Source organism: Solanum lycopersicum, chromosome 4, assembly GCF_036512215.1.
Source record: "Solanum lycopersicum chromosome 4, SLM_r2.1".
NCBI lineage: Eukaryota > Viridiplantae > Streptophyta > Magnoliopsida > Solanales > Solanaceae > Solanum > Solanum lycopersicum.
The window spans coordinates 6,529,359-6,553,103 of record NC_090803.1 but is presented as its reverse complement, the minus strand read 5'-3'; the positions used below and the strand labels follow the sequence as shown (position 1 = coordinate 6,553,103).

Genomic DNA, 23,745 nt, shown 5'->3' with positions numbered 1-23,745 from the left:
AATTAATTATTTAATTAAATACAAATATTTTAATTACATTATGGTAGAATTTAAGTCATTAAGCCTTTTAATAATGAAAACATACCAGAAGCATGCTGAGCAATGAATCCCGCAAAATGGTCCAACTCATCTTTTCTGCAAGATGAACCTTTTAAAGATGGTTTCGAGAAACCTCTTAAGGTGCATGACACTAGAAGGATTTTCTTAAGGTGCATGACACTAGAATGAAAATTAAAAACCAAACATACCCCCACAATTAAGTATGGATATGATAAGTTTTTTTTTGGGTTAAATTATTTTTAATAATTTCATTCTCTTCAACTTCTTAACTTAAATAATTTCATTCTCTTCATTTTCTTAGCTTTAATAATTTGATTCTCTTCAACTTTCCTTACCTAAAATTCTTTATTTAAAGTCACATTAAAGAACACCAAATTTGTAAATCTCATTTGAACATTTTACTCCAATGTATTTTCTCCGCTTAAGAACTATTTTCTCATTTTTCTTTCATCATTTTTGTTTCTTTATTTTTACATTTTTTGGTAACTTTACAATAGATCTTTTAGGTACAGAAGAAAAAAAGTATCATTGTATTGGGGATGGTACCATTAGTGTTGCATTTGAATCACAGACGTCATCATATGTGATAATATTGATAGACAGAAAATGAATGTTTGGAAGGGTTCTATAAATTTTTATCACTATGTATGGATTAGAATAAAATAAACATATATACTCTCTTATACATCGATTGTTTTTATAATTTTTTTAGTTTTTATTTTAATTGATGTAGATGAAGGATACATATCTCCGGAAGATGTTTGAAAATGTTCCAAGAATTTAAATTTTGGTATTATTTCATGTAAATTGGTTTCTTTGTAAGTGATTTTATTTTTATTCTTAAAATTTTCTTTTTTTGTTTTCAAATTGGATATGTGATCTACATGGAAGTGTGTAATGAGAGATTATTGAGGATATGTTATATCGACATATTCATATTATTACACGTAATATTATCTGAATTATTACAAATTTATTATTCAAATGTTATGGATTTTATTTAATGAATATGATGTAAATGATAAAGTAAATATTATTATTTGAGCATTTTCTATATAATAATCCAATAATATTGAATAATCGTGCAATGCACGTTTCCAAGGACTAGTTAGTTTATAATAAATGTAATGTTGTTTTATTTACCTAAAAAATAGTGGAAAGTGATTGGAATTATATAGTGACTATACTATAATAGCTTATGAGAAGTCATAAACAATATACATTGACTATTTGATATGATTTACATACACATGAGTTATACAGTAACTATACATTATGATTTACTAAAAGAAACTAAACATAGTTACGTAGCCATGAAGTACATATTGATTAGTCAATCTCGATTAATTTGAAATCACCTCTAAATAGTCCCAATCATTAAATATGAAATTATTTCAACTGAGTCTCTTCATATATAATTCGCTCGAAACGATTTACGATTCCAGTACGTTAAAATTTATAGAAAAAACAACGAAGAAGAAGATGACGCGGAAGGAAGAAGGAAAAGAAGCCATTAATGGCGAAATGGGAAGGAAGAAGAAGATTAGAAGTCATTAATGATGAGCTAATTAAGAAGGAAGAAAGAAGAAATTTTGGCCAATTTAAGTAATTTTGTTTTGGTAATAAAAATAGTTAGAAAGATCTTTTATTATAATTCCCCCTTCGAAAATAGCGAAACAAATTTATTTTTCTAGTTTGTGTTATTCAGAATTTAAAGTAAGTGAATGCATCTTCCAATAGGTATAAGTTTTTGAAATTTTGTTTAAATTTTTTATTATACAAATTATTTGATTTTGATCTTATCAATTGGTATTAATAATGCACCGAGTCCTCATTAATTCAAACTCACATAGCATAGGCCTCACTAAAAGTGAAATTAGTGATTCACATGTAACTTCATACACCTCATGCTACTTAGGTAAGTGATGCTTTCGAATTCTAGATTTTTGCTATTTAGGATGTAACATTCAAGCTACTTTGGCGACACAAGACTTGTAGTTCTCTTCCATAATAACGTTTACACGACTTAGACTATGTATAAATTTTTGAAATTTTATTCTCACAAATATTTAAATTTGTTGTAGTGGATCGGATGATACTTACCTATTGGCCTCATTAATTCAAGGTGGAGTTAGCGATTCACGTGAAACTCGACATACCTTATGCTACTGAAGTAAGTGATGCTTTCGACTTCTTGACTTCTGCTATTTAAGGTGCAATATTCAAACTACTTTGGCGACACAAGGCTTGAAGTTCTCTTCCACGATCACATTTTCATGATTTAGACGACTTTTATTTCGCTCCTACTATTACACAAATCACTTTTGCTTTTTTTATTTTTTCCGTTTGATTACTAAGATGTTTCAATTTGCCATGTCGTCTCTATTTCTGCCAAAGATCACCCTATATCCTTGGATCTGTTAACATGTCATATATGTAGGTTTAATGTAAACATCGCAGTGAATAACTCTTTCTCCACCAACAATTCATATACTACAAGATATCAACAATAAACCTTGTATAGTGCCATAAGCGAGGTCTATGTAGGGTGGGATATGCCTTTATGGGTAGGAAGACTAATTCTGATAGACCTAAAACAAAAAACAGAAGCTTTCGAAGTATGAAAAAGAATATCACAATATATACTCCCTCTGTTTTAAAAAGAATGACCCTATTTTCTTTTTAGTTTGTTTCAAAAAGAATGACGTCTTTCCTTTTTTGGCAACACTTTAACTTTAACTTTCGACATGACATATTTAAGACCACAAGATTTAAGGATATTTTGGTACATTTGACGTAACTTTAAATTAGAACCACAAGATTAAAAAGTCTTTTTTCTTTTCTTAACCTCCGTATCAAGTCAAACTAGGCCAATCTTTTTGAAACGGAGGGAGTATTTTAATTAAGGAAAATAAGAACAGCAAAAGAATGCATTTTCCCATTTCAAATAGCAGTGTCTGCATACACCAGAAGAAGAGAAGAATAGCTCCATCTAAAATTACAAAAAAGAGAGTATTAAAAGCAACATTTAAATATTATACAACAGTAAATGACATTGGCTAAGACAGCAAAACCTAAAATCTTAACCAATATGCCTCCTCTATGGCTCCAGTACAACAATATTTCACCTCATAATAGGAAGAAAAAAAAAAGAATAAAAGAATGAACAACTTTTATGTGTATGATGAGTTAAAAACTATGTGTTATCTACAACTCTGGCGCCGACTTTTCTTTCCGTGCAGGCGCGTTGCATGAAGATCTTCCGGTTCTGCAACCGAGTAAGGCTTTGGCAACCCTGCCATCAGGAGGGAAGTAATCTAGCAAACATTTCTGTTTGGAACGATTCCTATGCTATCTCTACCATCTGGCAGCTTTCAAAAAATTGTCATATGGACTTGATGCCGGTAGCCTGAAGGACTCCGGATTACTTTGATATTCCGCTCCACAATGTGAAGGAACAATTTCGCGAGTTGGTTTATCAGAAACATCGGCTACTTTCTGATCTGCGAGTTGATTCTCAACCTGCCCCCATAAAGTCAAGTGAATGGTAAGATTAAGATCGTGTCTCTAAATCATCCAAAGCAGGAAATTTCTGGTGCTACATCTGCTGTACGTTAGTTTTACATATATAAGAGCCATAATACATAAGCAAATACTCATCACTTGACTAGTAAGGACTTCAACTTGTAGAGTGTACATTTAGACACATTAACTTAGTCTCAACTAACAACCAAACACTCCAACTCATCCCCACTATGTCTCGTGGACACCTGATGCTGACATGACACAAATTTTAGAGGTGTCTAGATGATCATTTTGAAAGTTGGAGTGTTTAAATGACACAAAGGAGATGAGTTGAGGTTTCTAGATGTCCATACTCAAAGTTGGAGTGTTTAGTTGACAGTTGAGGCCAAGATGAAGTGTCTATCTATGTATGATGCCTAGATAATATCTATCTATGTTACTTTAGTCAGAAAGAAACAGATGAGCAGCAAATGAATTAGAAAATGGGGGAGAAAGGAGAAACAAGAAATGTTGAGTATATAGAAACCAAAAAAGACTACTTTGGAGACCTGATTGTCAACCTGGTTATCAGAAGCGCTTTCTTCGCCTTGATCACTGGAACTCTCTGATATTCCGATCAGTGCATTATCTTGTCTATGTTGGCTATTCATCAAATTGTACATCTTTTGTTGTTTTCCCGTTAAAAGTGCCTCACAATGATGAGCCATTTCTTTGTATGAAAATTCAGGTTCCGTGCTCACAGACATTCTCCCTACTTGATGTGCCGTCTCCAAAACCTTCATTTGGCATAGACGAAGTAAATTTCAAACAACAAGTACATTTTTCACTATCGATCTTAAATAAAATGTAAGTCACATACTTTTTGTTATCTCATGGTATTTAAACTAAAACATCGACCAAAGGATTAAGTGGTACTCCATAAATATTTCTGACGACCAGAAGAACTAAAATAGCCATCACATGAGGTTGCATTTTCTCATAAGAACAAAATGGAGGCATGAGAACATGCAAGTTCACTAGAGGAGAGAAATGCAGAGTTGCCACATGCACACAAAGAAAAGAAATCCATTTCGCAAGTATAACTAGATGTAAAACTCTTTTTTGTCAAAGATCACAGATCTGAAACAATAGGTTAGACAAATTATAATTATTATTGTACAATATGGGTTGAAGATGAGGTTAAATGGAGTGACATGTTCAGTGAGGATTAATAGAGCTGACCGCAACTTGCTTGGAATTTAGGCGTGGTTGTTTTTGCATAAATAATAGGTTAAACAAATATTATATTCAAAAGTCACTTACAGATTCTAAAAGTTGATTGACACTCAATAGATTGGGAATTTCCATGGCTGATTGTTCATTCTGTTTGGAACTGCTATGAAATAAATCTGGACCATCATCATCAAATATTGAGGTCAGCTGCACAACAGGAGAACGAATGATCAAACAGAGAAAAGTGAGGATAAAAGAATATTGACATAACATTACATACTCTAGAGACTTACATCAACTAAATTAGACTGCTGAGCTCTCTGTTGAGCATCGGTGAAAAACTGAGTCCCCAGGGAATCTGAATCATCTGGTGAAAATTTCTTAAGCAACTCCTCCCTTAAAGCTGACACTTCAAGCTACATACCGGAATACATCATATTAGAGATCAATGCTTAACTAGGGAATCACTATATGGTAACAAAATTTAGCAAAGAAACATTTACGTCTGATAGATTAGATAAGCTCTTTAGGATTAAGGAAATCATGGATTGCGTTGACTGTTCCTCTGTGATATTTATTTGCGAGAGACATTTCTGAGCAGAACTATCATCTTCATTGGATCCATATGTAACTTTTCCATTACCAGAACTTGACTCAGCAGCTTGTAGTTTGCTATCTTCTACCAAATGTAAAAATGGATCAACCTGATAAAAACAATGACTGCCATGTGTTATGACCTGAGCAGAAACTAATATGATAATACTGAAATAGAACAAGTAAATACACCAAAAGTAGTTTTTCATCAATTCAGCTCTGCTAGTAGAAACCAGGCTGACATGCAATAGAAAGAACAATGACTGACCACCAGAAGGCGTCAGCAAAACAGTATAAAGCTTGGCAGCATTGGTTACTAACCGTTTTATCTGAAAGTGCAGCCTTGACACGGGGAACCAGAGAAGGTATATTATATGCCTTGGAGGAGAAAATAATCATAGATGTCGCCAACACAAACAGAGATCTTTTACGTGATGGTGGTAGTGACCCTGAAACACAGAAGTATAATGAACTGTGATCCACAAATCCTCTAAATCGTAAAAAAGCATTGGAGAAGGAATCATACAGGAAACAGATAAGCTGAACTATTATACCAATAAGGATCATATTGTTGGGGAATCTCATATAAATTATTGCCTGTTAAAGGTATACAGAAGCATTGACAAGTATTTACCATAAAGGTAGAAGCGAATGAAGCTTTGTGCAGCAAGCATTTAAGCATTGCTATTAAACACAAATACAGGAACCCTTTAATTGTATGAACTAAACGCTTTCTTATTTTCAGGTGTTTGGTCCTCTTGTCCTGTTAATAATAATATCCTTGATGAAAATGTTATGAACCCAAAAAGAGAGAACTTAGTGATAAAAATGGCAGAGTGGGATTACTCAGCTAGGATTCCAGAATGAGACATGCTCGGTCAACATAACAACGGAAGTCCAAGAACCTTCACAATCAGTTAAAAATGGATAATCTTAACTTGAAAAGATACTAAGGACATGAGAAATGTGCCATGTAATACTGATCTGTTGTTCCTAACACTCCGATGAAGCAATCACTTACCACCCCCTCCCAGTATAGAGGAGCAACGAATAAAAGAGGAATAAAAATCTTAAGCAGGTGCACACCCCAGAGGAATATCTGATGTGGCAGTCTTACCTCCTTCAATGAGTGCAATATTTCTCAATGAAAATGCAAGCTGAAAACTTTGCACTAGAGCTTCACGGTATGAGTTCTGCACAAGTATATGGAGCAAAGTCAAATTAAGAGACTATAGGAAAGGATATACAGACACATACGAACATATGTTTATTCAGACTATAGTTTTTTTTTTTATAATGAATGTTTATTCAGACTTTAGTTCCTTTACAGATTTAACATAATATAGCAGATTGGATCATCCAGTGTGATAAACGACCAAGATATCCTACACCATTTAACTGCTTAAATGCCAAACTAATGATACCGAAAACAAAATTCGCAATGATTTAGTGATTTGGCATTTTAGTTTCTCATTCCCATATTCATACTTTATTTTGTTACTCGCAAGTAGTCAAACTGTCTCCTTGATGTCCATTGACTTGGAGGTCTTAGTTCACGCTAAAGTTCTAATTTTAAAAATAATAGCAGAACAAAAGACATTAAGAACATTAACTTAAGCAATAAATTGTGATTGGCATTTAGAGTTCACAATTAATCTTTACACCATAGGATCCAAAGCTCATAATTTATCCTTATCACGTAAGAGGACTTCTCACACTAAATATACATGGAGAATGCAGTCAAATACATAGAAGACAGGAAAGAGAATCTTGTAAGTGAACCATATGTAAAAACATCATCACTGATGCTACCATTCAAATGAACAGATAAAACACAAAGGGCTAAGGAAAGGAGCTCAATTTTATTTAAAAGGTTATTGTTTCCCTTGGTATAAACAGGTAAATACTATAGGGAACCTATTAGTGTTTCCCACAGATATCGATTAAATCCTACTGGACAAAAATTTCCCTTGTTAGGAGACATTAAAAACATTAGTACATAAGTAAAACACAAAAGGAAAACAAACATGTAGGAGTTCCAAGGGAATATATTACCTAGATATAGTTAAAGAAAGGCAAAAGGGCCTTGTGGACCCTTGTACTTGTATGTGTTTGTATTATGGATCTTTCTACTTAATCCTTTACCAACTTAACCCCTAAACTCAATCAAAAAATGATTGTTAAACCCCTCTTACCATGTGTATAGCTCACCTCCCCTGAGTAGATGACATGTCAAATTCATGTCACTTAAATTAATACCACGTCATAATTATCTGTAATAACTATTTTTAAAAATTATTAATTTATTCTTTAAAGTAAATTTTGGGTCACCATTGTCGTCTACCCGATCCAGCCGTGAAATGGCCAAAATCCGTCGGAGAAAGCTGCCACAGCCACCACTCCTCTTGCCGACGAGACCACAAATACTTTCTCCCTCAGACGTCTCTATCTACGTCGATCACCTTCTACATTTTCCTTTCATTCTTCTCCAGCCTCCACAAATCTAAGCCGCCGCACCACAACTGCGGCGGCCAAACCTCTTCAGCCCTCGTGATCAGCTCCTCGCCGCTCACCCGCCTCGTTCTCCCCTCCACTGTCTTTCTTTTTCTGAACCACCAGTGATCCCCTGCAAAACACCAACGACCGCCTATCCTCGCCGCCTCCCTCGAACCAGCAGGAGACTCCTAGCCGCCTCCGTCGAACCAACATGCTAGGAGACTTCTTGGCGCCTCCGGCATATTAGATCGTCTAAAGAAAATGAAAGAAAAAAAGGGTGTTGAGCAGGGATGGGGATGCCTGAAATTGTAGGTGGGTGGGGTGAAGAAGAAGGGTTTTTTAATTTTGTTTTTATTTTTAAAATTAATTATTTTATTCTTTTATAATTTTAAATATGGTGTACACTTGCCTTAACGCAAGTGGATTCACACTCTTTAGCCAACTCAGCCATCTTAATGCCACATAAGCATGGTCAATGGTCAGAGGGATTTAATATATTAAATTTTATTGAGTTTAAGGGTCCAGTTGATAAAAAGTTAAGTAGAAGGGTCCATAATACAAACACATACAAGTATAAGGGTCCATCTGACCCTTTTGCCTTAAAGAAATAAGAAAAAGTAACTACAAAGAAAGGAATCACTAAAAACACTTTTTTCTAGTTGATCTTTCGAGCTCTACACAAATATGGTATGGATATCCTTGTTCGATATTTTTTTTGGACAACAATAGAAGCACTAATATTTCATTTAGTATCATGAACAAAGAACATGCCCCCACACAAATACACAGAACAAATATAACAGTCACAGAACCAACCAATTACCTTTGCTCTAGAAAATAGCAAGACCAAGCTAAATGTGTGAGCAATGGCTTCATAATTCTCAGGCATATTTGCAGGAGAAATGGATTGTACCCATATTGAGGAGAGAAGGAGTACGATTTGGTGGCTGCTGAGTCTTAGAGAAATAGGACCCTGAAGATCAAAAGAAAAACAATTTGACTATTTGGTGAAGTCGAATAAAACAGACTCAAAGTGAAAGACACATTCTATACAACAGTCGAGAAATCAACAATGTTATTTCATAATGAATAGCTGAAGACAAATGCCAACATATCCAGTGTTGTGGATGCACAATTTTAAAAGAGTAGAAACATTTTCATGCAATCTAAATGAATGTTTGAACTCTAATGCACAATATATCCACTATATGAGTGTCGTCAATATATAGATATTAAGATGAATGCATAGTTAAAAAAAGTTACAAATGATTATTTCTGACAGAACTCGAAGGTACAAGTAGCACAGATGGAGGATAAACAATAATAAGTTTTCTAAGATGATTTGGCCATGGCATACATAGACCTCCAGTACAAAGTTAATTGGTACGACACTGTGATGATAGGTGTTAAAATGAGATGAGGTAAAAACAAAAACCATATACATAGAAATTGTCCCAAAAGGCCTACAATTTCTCAAATTTCATATAGGTTTAGCAAAGAACATAATACGATAGAAGATAAAGATTCAGATAGAAGACACCAACTAATTAGGATAAAGGCTCTGTCAAGTTTGTACAGTTACATTAGATCCAATGTTTTCCCAAGAGTTAAAGATCTGCATGTTAGTGTAGGAAAAGTATGATTTAGATAATTTCTAGCTTTAGAGAAACCCTAGATTGTCTTAAAAGACAAATTACTGAGTATTGGAATAAGCTGGGCCCAACTTGGTTGAAAATTCAGGCATTGTAGTTGTTGTTTGTCCCTATTATTCTAAGCAAGTTTCAAACGATTTTTAGCAGAGGATGTTCAAGTGTAAGCAGCAAAACAAACTGTTCAAGCGGCAAAGCATTTTATAGCCAAGTAATTTACTTGCCAAGGATGTGAAGAGAGGGTCATCAAAAGCTTGAGTAGTAAAGGAGAAGCAGATATGAAGTCCCATGAGGCCACTAGAATGGATTATACTAAGGAATCTAGAGGTAACAGTCGTATCTACTAAGATGGTTACAGAACCTACCATTTCGTTACTTGGCTTGTTCGTAGACTCTTCAATAGGTGCAGGAGAGCCTTTCATGCTATATACCCCGCTATATGTTGACTTTATTCTGTTGAGCATCCCACTATTGTTATCTTTCTGTTCCATTCCAAGAGTAACCTTCTCCATTGAAGGGGACCTCTGGTCTCTCAGCTTTCCAAAAAGTGCAGCTGAAGAAGAAAAGACAGAAACAGTTCTAGAGAGTGCTCTTGAAAAATCTGCTGCCTTCCTCAGGTGGGTTTCCTCAGATACCTTCTGAGGGGAAACAGAAGATGGAACAAGGACAACAGAAAAGATTCGATGAGCTCCAACTCGTGTTTCATGATCAGGGTGGACCATAGCAGGGAGTAACTGATGAAACAAAGCCTCTGGGAATGCCTAAATAAAAAGATAAATCAGATTCTTAACTCAATATGCCTCAGAAAATAAGATAGGAAAGCAAAGAACAGTCTGATAAATTCAAATATCAATCAGCTTACTTTGTTTTGGTATGACAAGTTTGGCATAGAAGCTATGATTTGAGAAGCACGGTAAACAGCAGCAATAGTAGTTCTTGCTATCACTTGGATACTTGTGATGTTCTCCAACATTACTGCCATCACATCCAGAATAGGGCCTGCATCTCCAACCTAATAGTCAAGAAAATGAAGAATCATGACTTCGAACACACATCAATAACAAGAAGTTCGATTAATATCTAGTTAGTCCCATCAAAAGGAGACTTCAAATTCCTGTTTAATTAGTAACTAAGCAGCTTCCAACCAATTTACAGAGAATGCAATTTATTTGATATTCAAATTCAATGACAGAATAACTGCACCTTATTTGATAACTCCACAAGGCACTCGTCCACTGATTCCTGGAAAAGCCGGTTCCACTTTATTAACTCGGCTCCCAGCTTTGCGTCATCATGAGTATAATGTATACTTTTCCGTAGGTGCCTCATGATATCAGTTATTGCACTGACTAGGGCAATAGAATGATGAGTCTTCGTTGTTTGAGCAAGTGAAGTCACCACCTGAACAATGTCAAGCTGCATTTCAGGTTGTTTAAGAACATTTTTGTGATCTAGGTGCTTGACTAATGTTGACAGCAGAAGGTGCGCATTCTCTCCTGCATAATTTAATCAGGAAAGGAGGAACAAAAAAGTGAGAGGAAAAGCCATTATGAATTTTCACCACAAGGAAAATATAATACTACTTTTACAAGTAAAAGTAGGAAATTTTCGAAGAACCACATATGATGAACGATTTGCAAAAAGTAAATGAAAGTGCCAAAGAATAAAAAGAAAATAAACTCTACCACTAACTTCTCTCTCTTTTTTCCCCTTTCGATAGGTAAAGTTAAAAAGTAACTTCATACCTGAAGCATCCATCGTGTACTGCATATCCTTTAGAATAGGTACAGCAATTCCATTTTCAGTAGGCCATAAATTGTCGTCGTCAAAGTAGCGGAATAAAGATTCCAAAACTCGCCTTGTGGTTGTAGCTTCCTTACCTAGCTTGGCCATGTTATGCAGGCACGCCTTAGACCAAAATGCTGGGTTTTCGTCATCCTCCCTGTCAAGGAAAACTAAGAAGCACTTTAGACACTACACATGAAAAAAGCAAGAGGCCACCTAACATTTATTATAAAATATTAACTTTGAAATATTTAGTTCCCCTTTCTCATTCACAATGATTCTCCATGAGGGAACCTTCGCGATGACTTCTGGGGAAGGAGAAACGTGGCCCTCAACTTTGCGCACTTCTTCCACCCACCTGTTCTGGTTTGAGTCTGGAGTTTCCTTTCTTGGCCTTGGATAATTTTCCAAGACTACTGAAACAATCTAATAGATAAGATAAATACATTAGTAGAAGCAATTGAGACGTCTGGAAAAGTAAGATGGGCACAGTTTAAGCTACTCCAATCAAGTTGTGACGGTACACAACTGAAAATACAAAAGATCTATTTCAAGGTAATATCCCAAAAGCTATACTAATTCAGACATGGAAACAGTTCATCACAACTAGAGATCAAATAATTGCTATGCAGATTTATTGCACCACTATAATCTTTTTTTGTACTACAGACTATTAGTTCTGTTTATAAGTAGAAGAAGCTTGTGGGATTTCACTGGGTATGTTGTTGTTGTTGTATAAGTAGAAGAAGTGGCATGGTGAAGTCCACATTATCAGTAATATGAAACAATAAAAGCTACAAGTTCCATCCACCTATTGTAGCCAGAAACAGGTCATTGTCATGAGACAATTCTGGAATGAACAGTAAAAGGCCCAAATTGTTCGACATATTCAGTAAGAAAATTCAAGTTTATACTTAACCTTCCTACAACAAATATATACCAACGGTAATCAATTGATGAAATGGCAAAGTCAATCTGGGCCTGGTTTCACCTATAAGTTGATATAGTGATCCGCCTGCTATTGCGTGCTGTCTGTTTTTAGCTAATTTTTGTTTGTTCAATGATTACAGAGCATTCGAAGGCAAAAAACAGGTAGTGATGAAAAGTATTAAGTTTTATCCTACAGAGATAGCTTGTACGTATAATCGACAGCATCATGTTAAAACTGGAATGAACCAGGAAAATCAACATCAAGAAGAGAAAGAAACTTCTTGTAAAGCCAACATAACATGCTCTCTAGCGCAAACTTTTACTCAGTTTCACTTATTTGGTGTCCACAAATCGTGCACATGCAAATAAAATCTTATCAAGCTTTTGACTTTCCATCAATGAAAACAAGAGTGGAGATACTTCAAACTTCTATAATGAAAATACAAATCTAGCATTATTTAGATCTGACAATAAGAACACAAGGTGGAAAGAATCTGCTTACATTGTCAAATTCCGCTGAAACATGGGAATATTCGCCCATGAACCAAACCTGTGACACAGTTAATTCTTGTAAGAATAACAATTTAACAAAGTACTCCAGATCTACATTTGGATGCAGGTTAGAGATAGTCATGGTTTTATAGCATTAATCATAGAAGTCACTGGTATAGACTTCAAAAGAAAATCAAATCAGGACTTTGAGGAGAAAACAATACTAAACTCACATGCACTAGCCAATGCCTATGTACTGAGGCAGAAATTGATATATAATTTTAGATAATACGGCCCACTTCAAATGCAGGACTCAAAAATCTGACTAGATAACTCTTTTGTCAGTGATGAATGAGATTGGCATGGTGAAACTGCATGCTACAATCACCTTCCATAAATTAAATGTATTATGAACATGCTTTATGAAACAACCAGTCACACTTTCTTCTAGATAAAAACTAAGCCAAACACAACTAGTTAATAGACTAAGAAAAGAGTATCTTGTTATAAAATGACCTTGAGCCTAAATCAACCAAAGATCTCTAGTGGTGAGGATTGTCCAAACTATACAAGGAGAGTAAAAACCATACACTTAACGGACGTGGGATACTGAGCATTGTATTTAATTATTTAAGAGTCCCATGCTATAATTAGTTTTATTCACTTCATCAATATTGTTCAAACAAGACCGTGCAGCCTATCCATGGTAACAACTGTTTTCCTATTACATATGATGTCTTCGGCAGAAAATGCTAAGAAACAATTAAAAAAATAGTCCCTTGGAGTAGTAAGAATACTGTCTATCCCTTATTGTAGCTTCAAGGGTGTTCTGACAGTCCAAGTTTCTAATGCATAAGGCTTAAGCGCCTACAACAGGAGAAATTTTTTATATGAAAATTAGAAATGTTGTAGTAGCTGGCATATAAATATTGACGACGACAGAAGTCATTTTTCCTAAATGTCTTGGTCTACATCATTAGTCATCCAATCATGCAAAAAATGGAATGCTGCCATCCTAAATTGTATAACATTTAGACTTATTTTGACTTAATTCCTTTTAGAACTGAAGAAAAGTACACTCTGTATATAATTTGTATTTGATGGAAAACAACCACGTTAACAGTTTGTATCACAACCACATAGCAAGCAGACTAAATAGTTGGAAAAATCTAAACAAACTCTGTACCATTGCAGAAAGTGCTTTCAGGCCAACTGTGCGGAGCTTTATAGCACTTTCTTCCTCTCCTATTTGTTGTGCCAGTTGACACAGCTTTGGAATAAAACCATCTAAATGAAACATGTAAGTACCGTCTTTCTGCATAAATCAATAAAGTCAAGATGGTATAAGATAATTCAAATTTGTCAGATATAATTGATGCATAAACATGAACAATAAATAACACCCTATAGTCAGATTGATCCAGTCTAAAGTTGAGGAGAACTCCAAAGCACCAACCTGATTATTTACAAAATCAAATAGTGATTCACATCCGACAATTAGCATGTCATTCTCACGCGACTGATCTAAAAGAGTTTGTAAGACGCTGAGCAGACTATTTGCAAAAAGTGGCCTGATAGATAGATGTACGAAACCATATTACCATACATAATATAATGTGAAAATTAGAAATGCATCTCTTTGTGGCCATCACGAACCAAAAAATGAAAGAATCCAAAAAAGACCAATTCATACTTTGCTAAGCAACAAAAACTTACATGTGCTCCTTGCATGAAACAACCAACTTTTTGTATATACACATAACAACCTTTGCTGACCGAAAATTCTCATTTCTCAATTCCTTATAACACTTCTCTTCAAGTGACTTTGTTATCTGTTCAGCAGATCCAAGAAAGGTTAATGATAAAAATGAATAGAAATTCGGACTTTAGGCATGAAGCAAGAAGAAGATTTCTGCTACATAGGGAACTAGGATGAGATGATGCAAACATTCATTTAAGAAAAGCTATTTCCAAATTTGAGCATAAGCTTTGGCAGCTGAATAACCAAATGAAGTTCTTTTCAGCATTCTGGTTGAATCTGGAATTTGACTTAGTTCCTTCCCGGTATAATACTATCTCTGCCAATCAATTTAACCAGGAATTGCAGGTAGCGGACTCCCTCTAACTGACACCCCTCAGTTAAAATGTGACCTAATACATTAAAGAAGTGCATCTAAGACAACTAATTTGATGGTTGTACAGTCAAAGTCATGGATTCGAATGGGTTCCAAATGTATGCTCATTTCAAATGCAATATCCATGACATCACACGGTTCTTATCAAATAAGAGGTTTTTACTAGAGTTCTACTTGTATTTTTGGAAAACCTGGATATATTTGTGAGCTAGTTTCCTGGTTACTATCACCACTTTACCAAAACTGGAATCCCATTACCAGACAAAGCAACTGTAAGTAAATAAAGTTATCCAGAAGAATAGCAAAAAAATAATAGTTTACAAACTTTCAGGGGGCTTTTCATGGATTGTTTCAAGGGATCATAATTTTCATGTAACACTGGGAATGAATATACCTTGGGAATTCGAAAAGGATTTTTTGCAGCATATTCACAAAGTTTTCCAATTTTCCTATCATTTGGTTCTTCTTCCTGCACAAGCACAAATGTCAAATACATGTAGATGTAGCATAGAAAGACAGCAAATTTATCATTTGTCAAATGGCCAAATACTACTCTTTCTGGATATTACCTCATACAAATGCACTGCTCAATGTTGCTTAAAATCATTTAAACTTAAAAAGGTAATGCCAACCATGCAAATCAAAGGTAAAATCAACTCATCAATTTCAGGCACTATAATTCTTCAAATCTTATGCACTTTCAGGTAATTGACAGGCTATGCTTCAGTATTATAGTAGCTAGATATAATAATTTCAGGAATGTGTGTTAACATGTTTATATGGTTAAACTTAAGCTGAATCTATTCTATCAACCCGTATGGCAGAGATAATAGATGCTTCACATTCACTTTATATACAAATTTCTTATACCATACAGAAGTTCAAATACATTGGCGAAATTCCAGCAAATTCAAATATCATGAGGCTTACCTAAGAATCAAACAAGACCAAACATTGATGTGGCCACTCTAGAAAAATTTAGGATATTTACTTTCATCTTGGAATACTAAATTTCCGGTAGACACATTTACTATCAGATATTGACTTGAGATGCATGGTAGAAATTGAACAGGTTTTGAAGAAAGAGAAGAAGAAAATGACAGCATTCATAGAGTCGGGAGATCTGGTGGGGCTGGGGTTAATCAAAGGCAAGGGTAAAGTAGTTATTGGAAAGCAAATGGCTTGGTCTTTGTAACAACAGAACAGGTCCCTTTCAAAAAAGCTAACCTTTCTAACCAATAAGGAAACGGGAACTTGCCTGCCGTCGACACAAAAACTAGTGCTTGTGACCTAAAGAAAATAGAAAACTTTTTGGAAAATCTAAGACAAACACAAACTATGGATTTGGACTCTATAGGTGATACTTCTTTTGTTTCTTTGGGAAATACATATATCAAATACATGAATAATAATATTTGCCTATTTTTGCAACAATTCTCCCCTTGCACAATGTAAGGGTGGTGAAATTAATCCCCTGCTATCTGAAACTGAACTTTTACAGACTCATAAGCAGAGGTCAGGTTTTTAGTGATTGAATAGCAGGAAGATGGCACAAACAAGTAGTTGATTAATATCGGTGGTTCGCTCCTTTAGCAGGTGAAATATCCATATAAAGTAGAAACAACTAATGCCACTTACCTACTGCCATCTAAATCTAATACAAGCAAAAAGATGATGACTTCAAGAATCCTTATTAAGTTGAAAGTTCAAATGATTCATTAATACATAGAGAAACTTATGATTAGACTCCACAAACTGATTTGGGAGATTTAACACATAAAAAGGAACCAAACAGAACATGTAAGGTGCTTATATTCACCATACAATCCTTGACTAACCTGGGACCGAGGAAAAATGTCTGAGATCAACTTCTTATACCTCTTAACAGGCTGCCTTGATCTTGTCCTCATCGCAGGGCAGAAGAAACAAAGGCTTCCACATGCTGGCAATACTTGCCTTGACATCACACCGGAGACTCCGTTCATTTTTTACTAACAGGAAATTTGTTTTTTCTCCCAATTGAGTTCGCTCACAAGGTAAAAATGCTTTCTTTCCCTCCCTTTAACCTATAATAACTCAAGAATCCCTAAACCCTCAAAAAATTTAGAAAGGGAAAGAAAAGCACTCAGGAGCTTATGGGTACTCCTCCTCCTTTAGTCCTGTTATTTTACAGCCTACAAATCAAAGAAATTCAAAACATACATCAAAAATCTCATTAAACCATCACATATCAAAATCTACCTACAAATGAGCAACAACATACCCAGTGAAATCCCCACAAAGTGGGGTAACCTTACCGCTACCTCCTAGAGGTAGAGAGGCTATTTCCAAAACACCCTCGGCTCAAGACCTATCTACAAATGAGCAATATGATCCAAAGGGTACCCCAATTTTCTCTCAACTAATCAAGATCATTAACCAAAAGGGGGTTACAAGAAAAACTTGAAAACTAAACAAATTAAGCAAAAGGGTATATGAAAATTTGAAAAAGATCAAATTTTTACAAATGAATTGTATGAAAATAACAGATACCCTAACATATATATATATACATATAGACATTTATGCAAATTCTACAAACTGGCAATGAGTCATATACATATATGTATATAATATACCTTTCAGATGAATGTCTGTAAAGTACAGAGGTGATGAAAAATCAAAGATTTCCAACAATGCACCGGATCTCCTGCATTTCTTCCCCTTTTTTCAACAACCCTTCTCTAAAACAAAAAAAAAAAAAATTGACTCTCTCTCTCCTCTAAACACAATTTTTTTTTAAAAAAAAAAATAATCTTGAAAATTAGAAGAAAAAAAATGATGGGTTTGGCCGGACACTAATTACTAAATAAGAAAAAAATAGTTTAACGGTAATATAAAGATTAAAGATTTATAAAAATGGAAAGGGGGAATGTTTGACTTACTGACATAATAGGGGATTTATTAATAATTGTGCTTCCAATTTGGAATTTTTGTGAAAGTTAAAGAGGATGAATAGTTTTTGTTTTTTTTTAAAAAAAATTATTTGTTTGTTTATATTTATTACTATTAATTTATTATAGAATTGAGAAAACTAATTTTTTTTCTTTAAATATTTGACAGTGGCAGTTAAAATATGGTTTGATGGCTAATGGCCTCTTATTTTATAAATGAACTTAATTTCTTTTGCCCCCCTGAGATTTTGTTTGATGGCTAATGGCCAAAAATAAAGTTATTGTCGTATGATTGACAAATGGTTACTAATAATTTTGACTTTATACAAATCAAATCGAGTATAGATATTTAGGTTTAGTTCATCTCTACGAGATCACGATCCTTTTGTCCACGTCATTGTATCACGCATGTCGGCTAGGACATTATGACATGATACCATTTTTCACCTTCATCCAATTTATCACCAGTAGTTTATCAAAGTTTCAAAGCCAATAATGACAACAAAATACGAGAATTGCATTCGTTGTGAGACTTGACTCAATACTTGTCATACAAGTTGACGGCAATCATGTTCTGTTCCTACTATTTCAATTTGAAACTTTTATTTAAGAATAAAAAAGTACGTACAATATTTATTGATAAAACGAGATGATTTTCTTGAGTTCACATAGATATGCATTATTTTATATTATAGGAGATAGTAGATATTTATGACTAGATTTGCAACCTATTAAACCTCAATTATGCAAGTTTTATATTACTCTTGAACTACAATTGTTTGCATTTATAACAAACTGTTCCAAGTTGCAAATTTTAGCCACCAAATATGCCATCAATGACAATGTTGACATTTGTCATGTAATTTCTTAACAAAGTCATGATATTTTCTTGACCAATAATTAAAGTATATTTATATTTTTTTTTAAAAACAATCATGTTTACAACCATTCATTTATTTCTCTTTGATATAATTACTAAATCTTGTTTAAGCTTTAAAAAATGTAATAAAAAAAGAACTAACAACTCATTATGTCTATTTGTTAGTTTATTGGCTCTTTCACTTTACAACTCTTTTTTATGACTTAATTAAGCAGGTGTCATGATTATTAAAGAACTCAAAGTGAATCATTTGGTAAATAAAATAAGGGGAAAAAATTTCTTTTTGCCTTTTGAAGTTGCTAGCTTTTAATTTGGCATTTGTTGTTTCTGTATATCTTTTGGATCACACGTTTGAGTCGTGAAAATAGTCACTAATATTTGTATTAATATAAATTGTCTATACCACAGTTTTTAAAATACGATCCTCCTCAAAATCATGTGTGATCGCATGATGTTTTATACATCGTATTTTTTTTCTCAAAGGTTTTGGTAATTGGAAAAAAAAAATCAAAGAAATCTTGGAATATTCTGGCTTTCAAAATGTGCACATAATCTTTAATCATAACTTGTATTATTAACCTATGATAGAACTAATACTCATAAGCATATTACTTTCTTTTTACTTGAGTATTTTATAAAATATATGGATTCACGTAAACTCAATAATTTTTGTCCGTTATGCATTAAAAACTTTACTAAATACCTATAAATGTTTGATTGTAAACCAATTATTAATGTGTATATTAACTTGAGATTATTATAAGACTAAAAACTTAAAATCTTAAATTAAGTATACTAACAATAATTATAATGGTAGTTAGGAGCAGATAGATGATTATTGCTCATTATTAATCTAAACAAATAACTTGCATTGTAAGAAAGAGCTGGATTATCACAAAACTTATTATATATAGGTAATGTTGTCTACAAATGGTAAATCACTAGTGTAACGTACACAGACTTTATCCCTAACTTGAGAAGATAGAAAAATATTTTCGATAGACCCTCGATTCAATATATATGTTAATTTGGATGTATAGTGAAAGAGAAGATAATGAAAGACAACAGAGAGAAAAAAATCAAGTCATATTGATCTTCAATCAACCTCAAAATCACATGTAAATCTTGTAAGAATGAGTAGACTTTTTTTCTGAAAAATAATTAACAAGATAAAGATATTATGTACTTTTGCTTCTTTACATAGAAAAAAAATGGAAACAGCCTTTCTACCCTCGCAAAAGTAGGAGTAAGGTTTGTATACATCCGTTGTTGTTTGCTTCTTTACATAGAACTTCCTTTATGTTCCCTTTCAACATGTTCCACAAGGGCAACAGGATCTCGAAAACCTTTACTACACCTCGGGCAGACATCGATTGTCATGTTCATAACACCATTCTTTTCGTGTACTTTCTGCACGTGGTCGATGAGAGCTCTGACTGTAGAAAATCTCAGATGACATTGTGGGCATGGCTCTACTTGACTGCTGTTGTTAGTAACACTATGGTTGGTGGCGCGGCTGCTTTGCCCCATCTGCTGTGGTTGATTAAATTCGTTGTTGAACTTTTCCTTTACAGATGATACTACCTTTAAAAGGCTCGTGGTCCACCTTGAGGTCGTCGTGGGCTGAGCTTTCTTCGAATCCTCTTTACTTCCATTCAGAAAGTTCATGAACTGGAAAGTAGCTTCTGGTTTCTTAGGTCCTGCACAGCTGTGATCAGGTCCAAACCGGTGCTTCAAGCAATGATCGATAGTACAATCCCGACATTTGATTGTGTTGGAGAAAGTCAAAAGCTCTTTGCAGCGAGGCACAGGACATTTTTTTTTCTTTGTGGCTTTCTCATAGTTCGATGGATCACACTCGGTGTTCACATGCGATTCCCAAGTTATATTTGGGTCTTCGACAGGATTTAGGCGTACCCCTTTTGCACAGAGGGGGCAAATGACCACTGTAACATTATTCTTGTTAGCCGTTGGACACTGATGTCTAATATAGCTTCGATGATCTAAACAATACACCTGCAAAAAAGTATTGTATGTTAACACATTCAGCTTCGGAAATTATTCCCAATTATGTTACGAATAAACAAAGTTGAGTCCATCATACAGAATATCGTCGACTTGCAGTTCATTCCTAACAGATTTAAACATATGCTACTCAACCGAAAGCCACCATCATAGAGACAGCAAAAGAGATATCTGGGATTAGAACACGTACAATACATCTCAAAACTGAAACCTTTTCCAAATTCATGTCTTTAAAAGATCGTAATTCTTATTTCAACTATTAACAATCTATAAAAGTTAACTAAGATATTATACCAGATCACTGAGACCCGTAACTTGTAAGAGCAAGGAAGCAAGTACATCTCTATTTAAAGTAGTCAATATTCTTTTTGATAAAAGCAAGAAGAATGTCATTTAAAGCTTATTACCTCAGAGAGAGAGTTTCTAAAATATAAGCAGAAGGGCAACCAGTATATACTTTGGAATATTGAAAATGAAAAAAAATTGTGATTCTGTCAATGGTTCATCGGTCTAGCCTATAGAACCAATACGGGCTATTCAAGTTTAGAATAAATCCTGATATCTCCATTCTGAAAGCCACATTACAAGTTCGGGAACATTAAGCTTAGAAAGTCAGAATAAAGACGAAACAACAGAGGTAAAAGTTTAATCAACCATGTGAAGCACATCAACTAATGGTACTCCGAGATGCAAATTACACGAGAACAATCATGGAATTACTAAGACAAATAGTTCAAGATTCAAGACAACATCCTCTCTTATTGTATCATACAAACAATTGATTGCAAGCTTCTACATACAATAAAGGTGATTTAATCTTTTTCCTTTCTTTTTTCTGTAAATTTTTTGATATTGTAAAACCACAACCCCCAAACTCTCCTACCAGGAGCCGAAAAAATGGTCCTTTCCCACTTTGCTACTTGAATCTCAACCTTATTGTTGGAGGTGGAGGAAGGTAACTACTAGACAATACACCTCCCCTAATCACTGGATTATTTATCTTCATCAACTGTTTCCGTCTCTACCTAATGAATTGCTACATAATTCCTCATCGACACAGTGGACAGCTGATGCACTTCAACTTATATGTAACATAAATAGTGTGGAAGGAGGAAAAGCATAAAATGCTCAAAATGAAACAATATGTGTCATAGCTCCGCTCCTAGGCTTCAACTCAACTTTTTCATGTTCTTGATTACTCGATCCTTTACATTTTTCTTCAATCTAATTTCTCCCACACAGCAAATCTTCAGAAAACATCAGGATTATATATTTTTTTTCCTCCCACACCCTTGACCCCCCACTCCCACCATTACCAGACAATTATACCCAAAAAAGGTTCTTTTTCCTATGCACCAAAAAGATTTAAATTTTGATACAAACCTAGGTAAAAAACCAATCCTGCTTCATACTCGTAAACTTGAAAATGGTCCTTTTCCACTTTGCTAGTTGAATCTCAACCTAATGATTTGCGGAGATGGTTTGAAGTGAAAAGTGTTAACTACTATACTATACCTCCCTTTCACTACTGTTCAAATTTCAATATCTGATCAAAAAGGGCAGCCTGGGGCACTAAGCTCCCGCTACAGGGAAGGGACGAACTACAACGGTCTATTGTACACAGCCTTACCCTGCATTTCTACAGGAGGCTGAAATTTCAATATCTGATCACCTCATGAAATAGCATGACATGCTCAATTAAACAAAATGTGTCATAGTTTGGTTCCTAAGCTTCAGCTCAACTTTGTATGTTCTTGATTACTCAATCCTTCACATTTTCTTGAACCTGGCATCTCCAGCAAAGCAAGATTCTCAGAATACCCCTACGCCACACCCTCCCACACCACAACCACAACCAAACAACAACACCATCTTTTCCCAATGGACCAAAAGATTAAACCTTTGATATAAACCCAGATCAAAAAACTCAAAAACAAAAAGTAACTTTTATCCCTATCACCCCCACATCAACCAAACAACTACACCAACAAAATGTTCTTTTTCTTGTGGACCACAAAAGATTGAAACTTTAATAAAACCCCAGATCAAAAAACTCAAAAGAACAAGAAAGATTTCAACACAACTGACAAAAAGACAGTGAATCCATGTATACTTTTCCTGTGGACCAAAAAAGATTGAAACTTTATAACACCCCAGATCAAAAAACTCAAAACCAAGAAAGATTTCAACACAAAATTAACAAAAAGTCAGTAAACCAAAAAAAAGAAGGCATAAATGGTAAAGAGAGAAAGAAAGGGGTACCTTGAAACAGCAATCACAGGTAAAAGGCAAGAAATCAATCTGCCTACAATCCTCAACAGAACAATGCTTCCCAAGATTTGGGAATTCTGGTGTACCCATTGAATTGATAACTTTGTAAACAACAACAAGAAAAAGAATTGAATTTGAAAATTAGGGTAATGGGGTTTCTTTGAAGATTCTTGAGGAGACAATAGGATAGACAACGCTAGAATTGGAGAAATGGAGAAAGATTCAAAGCGTTGTCTGTCCTAAGTTGCCTGGCAAATGAGGACTTTTCTACTATTTGTTTCTTCTTCTTCTCCTCTATTTTTTTGGTTAGTATGTTTCATATTGAATATAAAGTAGATTCTTATACAAATTTATAATATTTAATTACTTATCATAATTTATACATATATTTTGCTTTAAATTATTATTTACAATTAATATTATATATTAATTATGTGAGTTGACTTTAAATTTGTATAATTAGTCATGTTTGTATGTATATAATTCGCCAGAATATATAAATATATATATATAATATAAAATTATCTAACTGATATACATATACAATTCACATCTCTCTCACTCTCTTCCCTCTCTCGCTCGCCTCTCTCCTCCCTCACCCAATCTCACATCTCTCCTTCCTCTCCCAGTCTCGTTCGTCTCACTCCTTCCTCTCAATATCTCGCTTGTCATATATACAAATGCATATGTATAATATACAATTATCTAACTAATATACATATAAAATTCACTTTTCTCTCATTCTCTTCACAATCTCG

The 23,745-nt window shown here is 34.3% G+C and overlaps 2 protein-coding genes across 11 annotated transcripts; both read right to left on the bottom strand.

Moving 5' to 3' along the window:
* Positions 1 to 2,976: 2,976 nt before the first annotated feature.
* Positions 2,977 to 17,747, bottom strand: LOC101246912 (protein SEMI-ROLLED LEAF 2). 10 transcript variants are annotated; one of them, XM_010320890.4, is made up of 21 exons: positions 17,497 to 17,717; positions 17,142 to 17,279; positions 16,717 to 17,052; positions 15,273 to 15,347; positions 14,460 to 14,575; positions 14,200 to 14,314; positions 13,930 to 14,058; positions 12,754 to 12,801; positions 11,563 to 11,747; positions 11,282 to 11,478; positions 10,740 to 11,032; positions 10,399 to 10,548; positions 9,902 to 10,297; positions 8,711 to 8,860; positions 6,509 to 6,584; positions 5,713 to 5,840; positions 5,301 to 5,501; positions 5,091 to 5,213; positions 4,888 to 5,004; positions 4,134 to 4,361; positions 2,977 to 3,582 (listed from the first exon to the last, which is right to left on the bottom strand). In XM_010320890.4, the coding sequence occupies exons 3-21, from the start codon at positions 16,861 to 16,863 to the stop codon at positions 3,418 to 3,420; spliced, it is 3,039 nt and encodes a 1,012-aa protein (XP_010319192.1). In that variant the 5' UTR covers positions 16,864 to 17,052; positions 17,142 to 17,279; positions 17,497 to 17,717; the 3' UTR covers positions 2,977 to 3,417. The 10 variants fall into 10 exon arrangements, with proteins under 10 accessions (XP_010319192.1, XP_069153129.1, XP_069153130.1 ...); XM_069297028.1 differs by having other exon boundaries at positions 4,146 to 4,361; XM_069297029.1 differs by having other exon boundaries at positions 11,680 to 11,747.
* Positions 17,748 to 19,834: 2,087 nt separating this feature from the next.
* Positions 19,835 to 23,283, bottom strand: SAP13 (stress-associated protein 13). Its single transcript, NM_001330076.1, has 2 exons — positions 22,979 to 23,283; positions 19,835 to 20,707 (listed from the first exon to the last, which is right to left on the bottom strand). The coding sequence occupies exons 1-2, from the start codon at positions 23,075 to 23,077 to the stop codon at positions 19,973 to 19,975; spliced, it is 834 nt and encodes a 277-aa protein (NP_001317005.1). The 5' UTR covers positions 23,078 to 23,283; the 3' UTR covers positions 19,835 to 19,972.
* Positions 23,284 to 23,745: the final 462 nt, after the last annotated feature.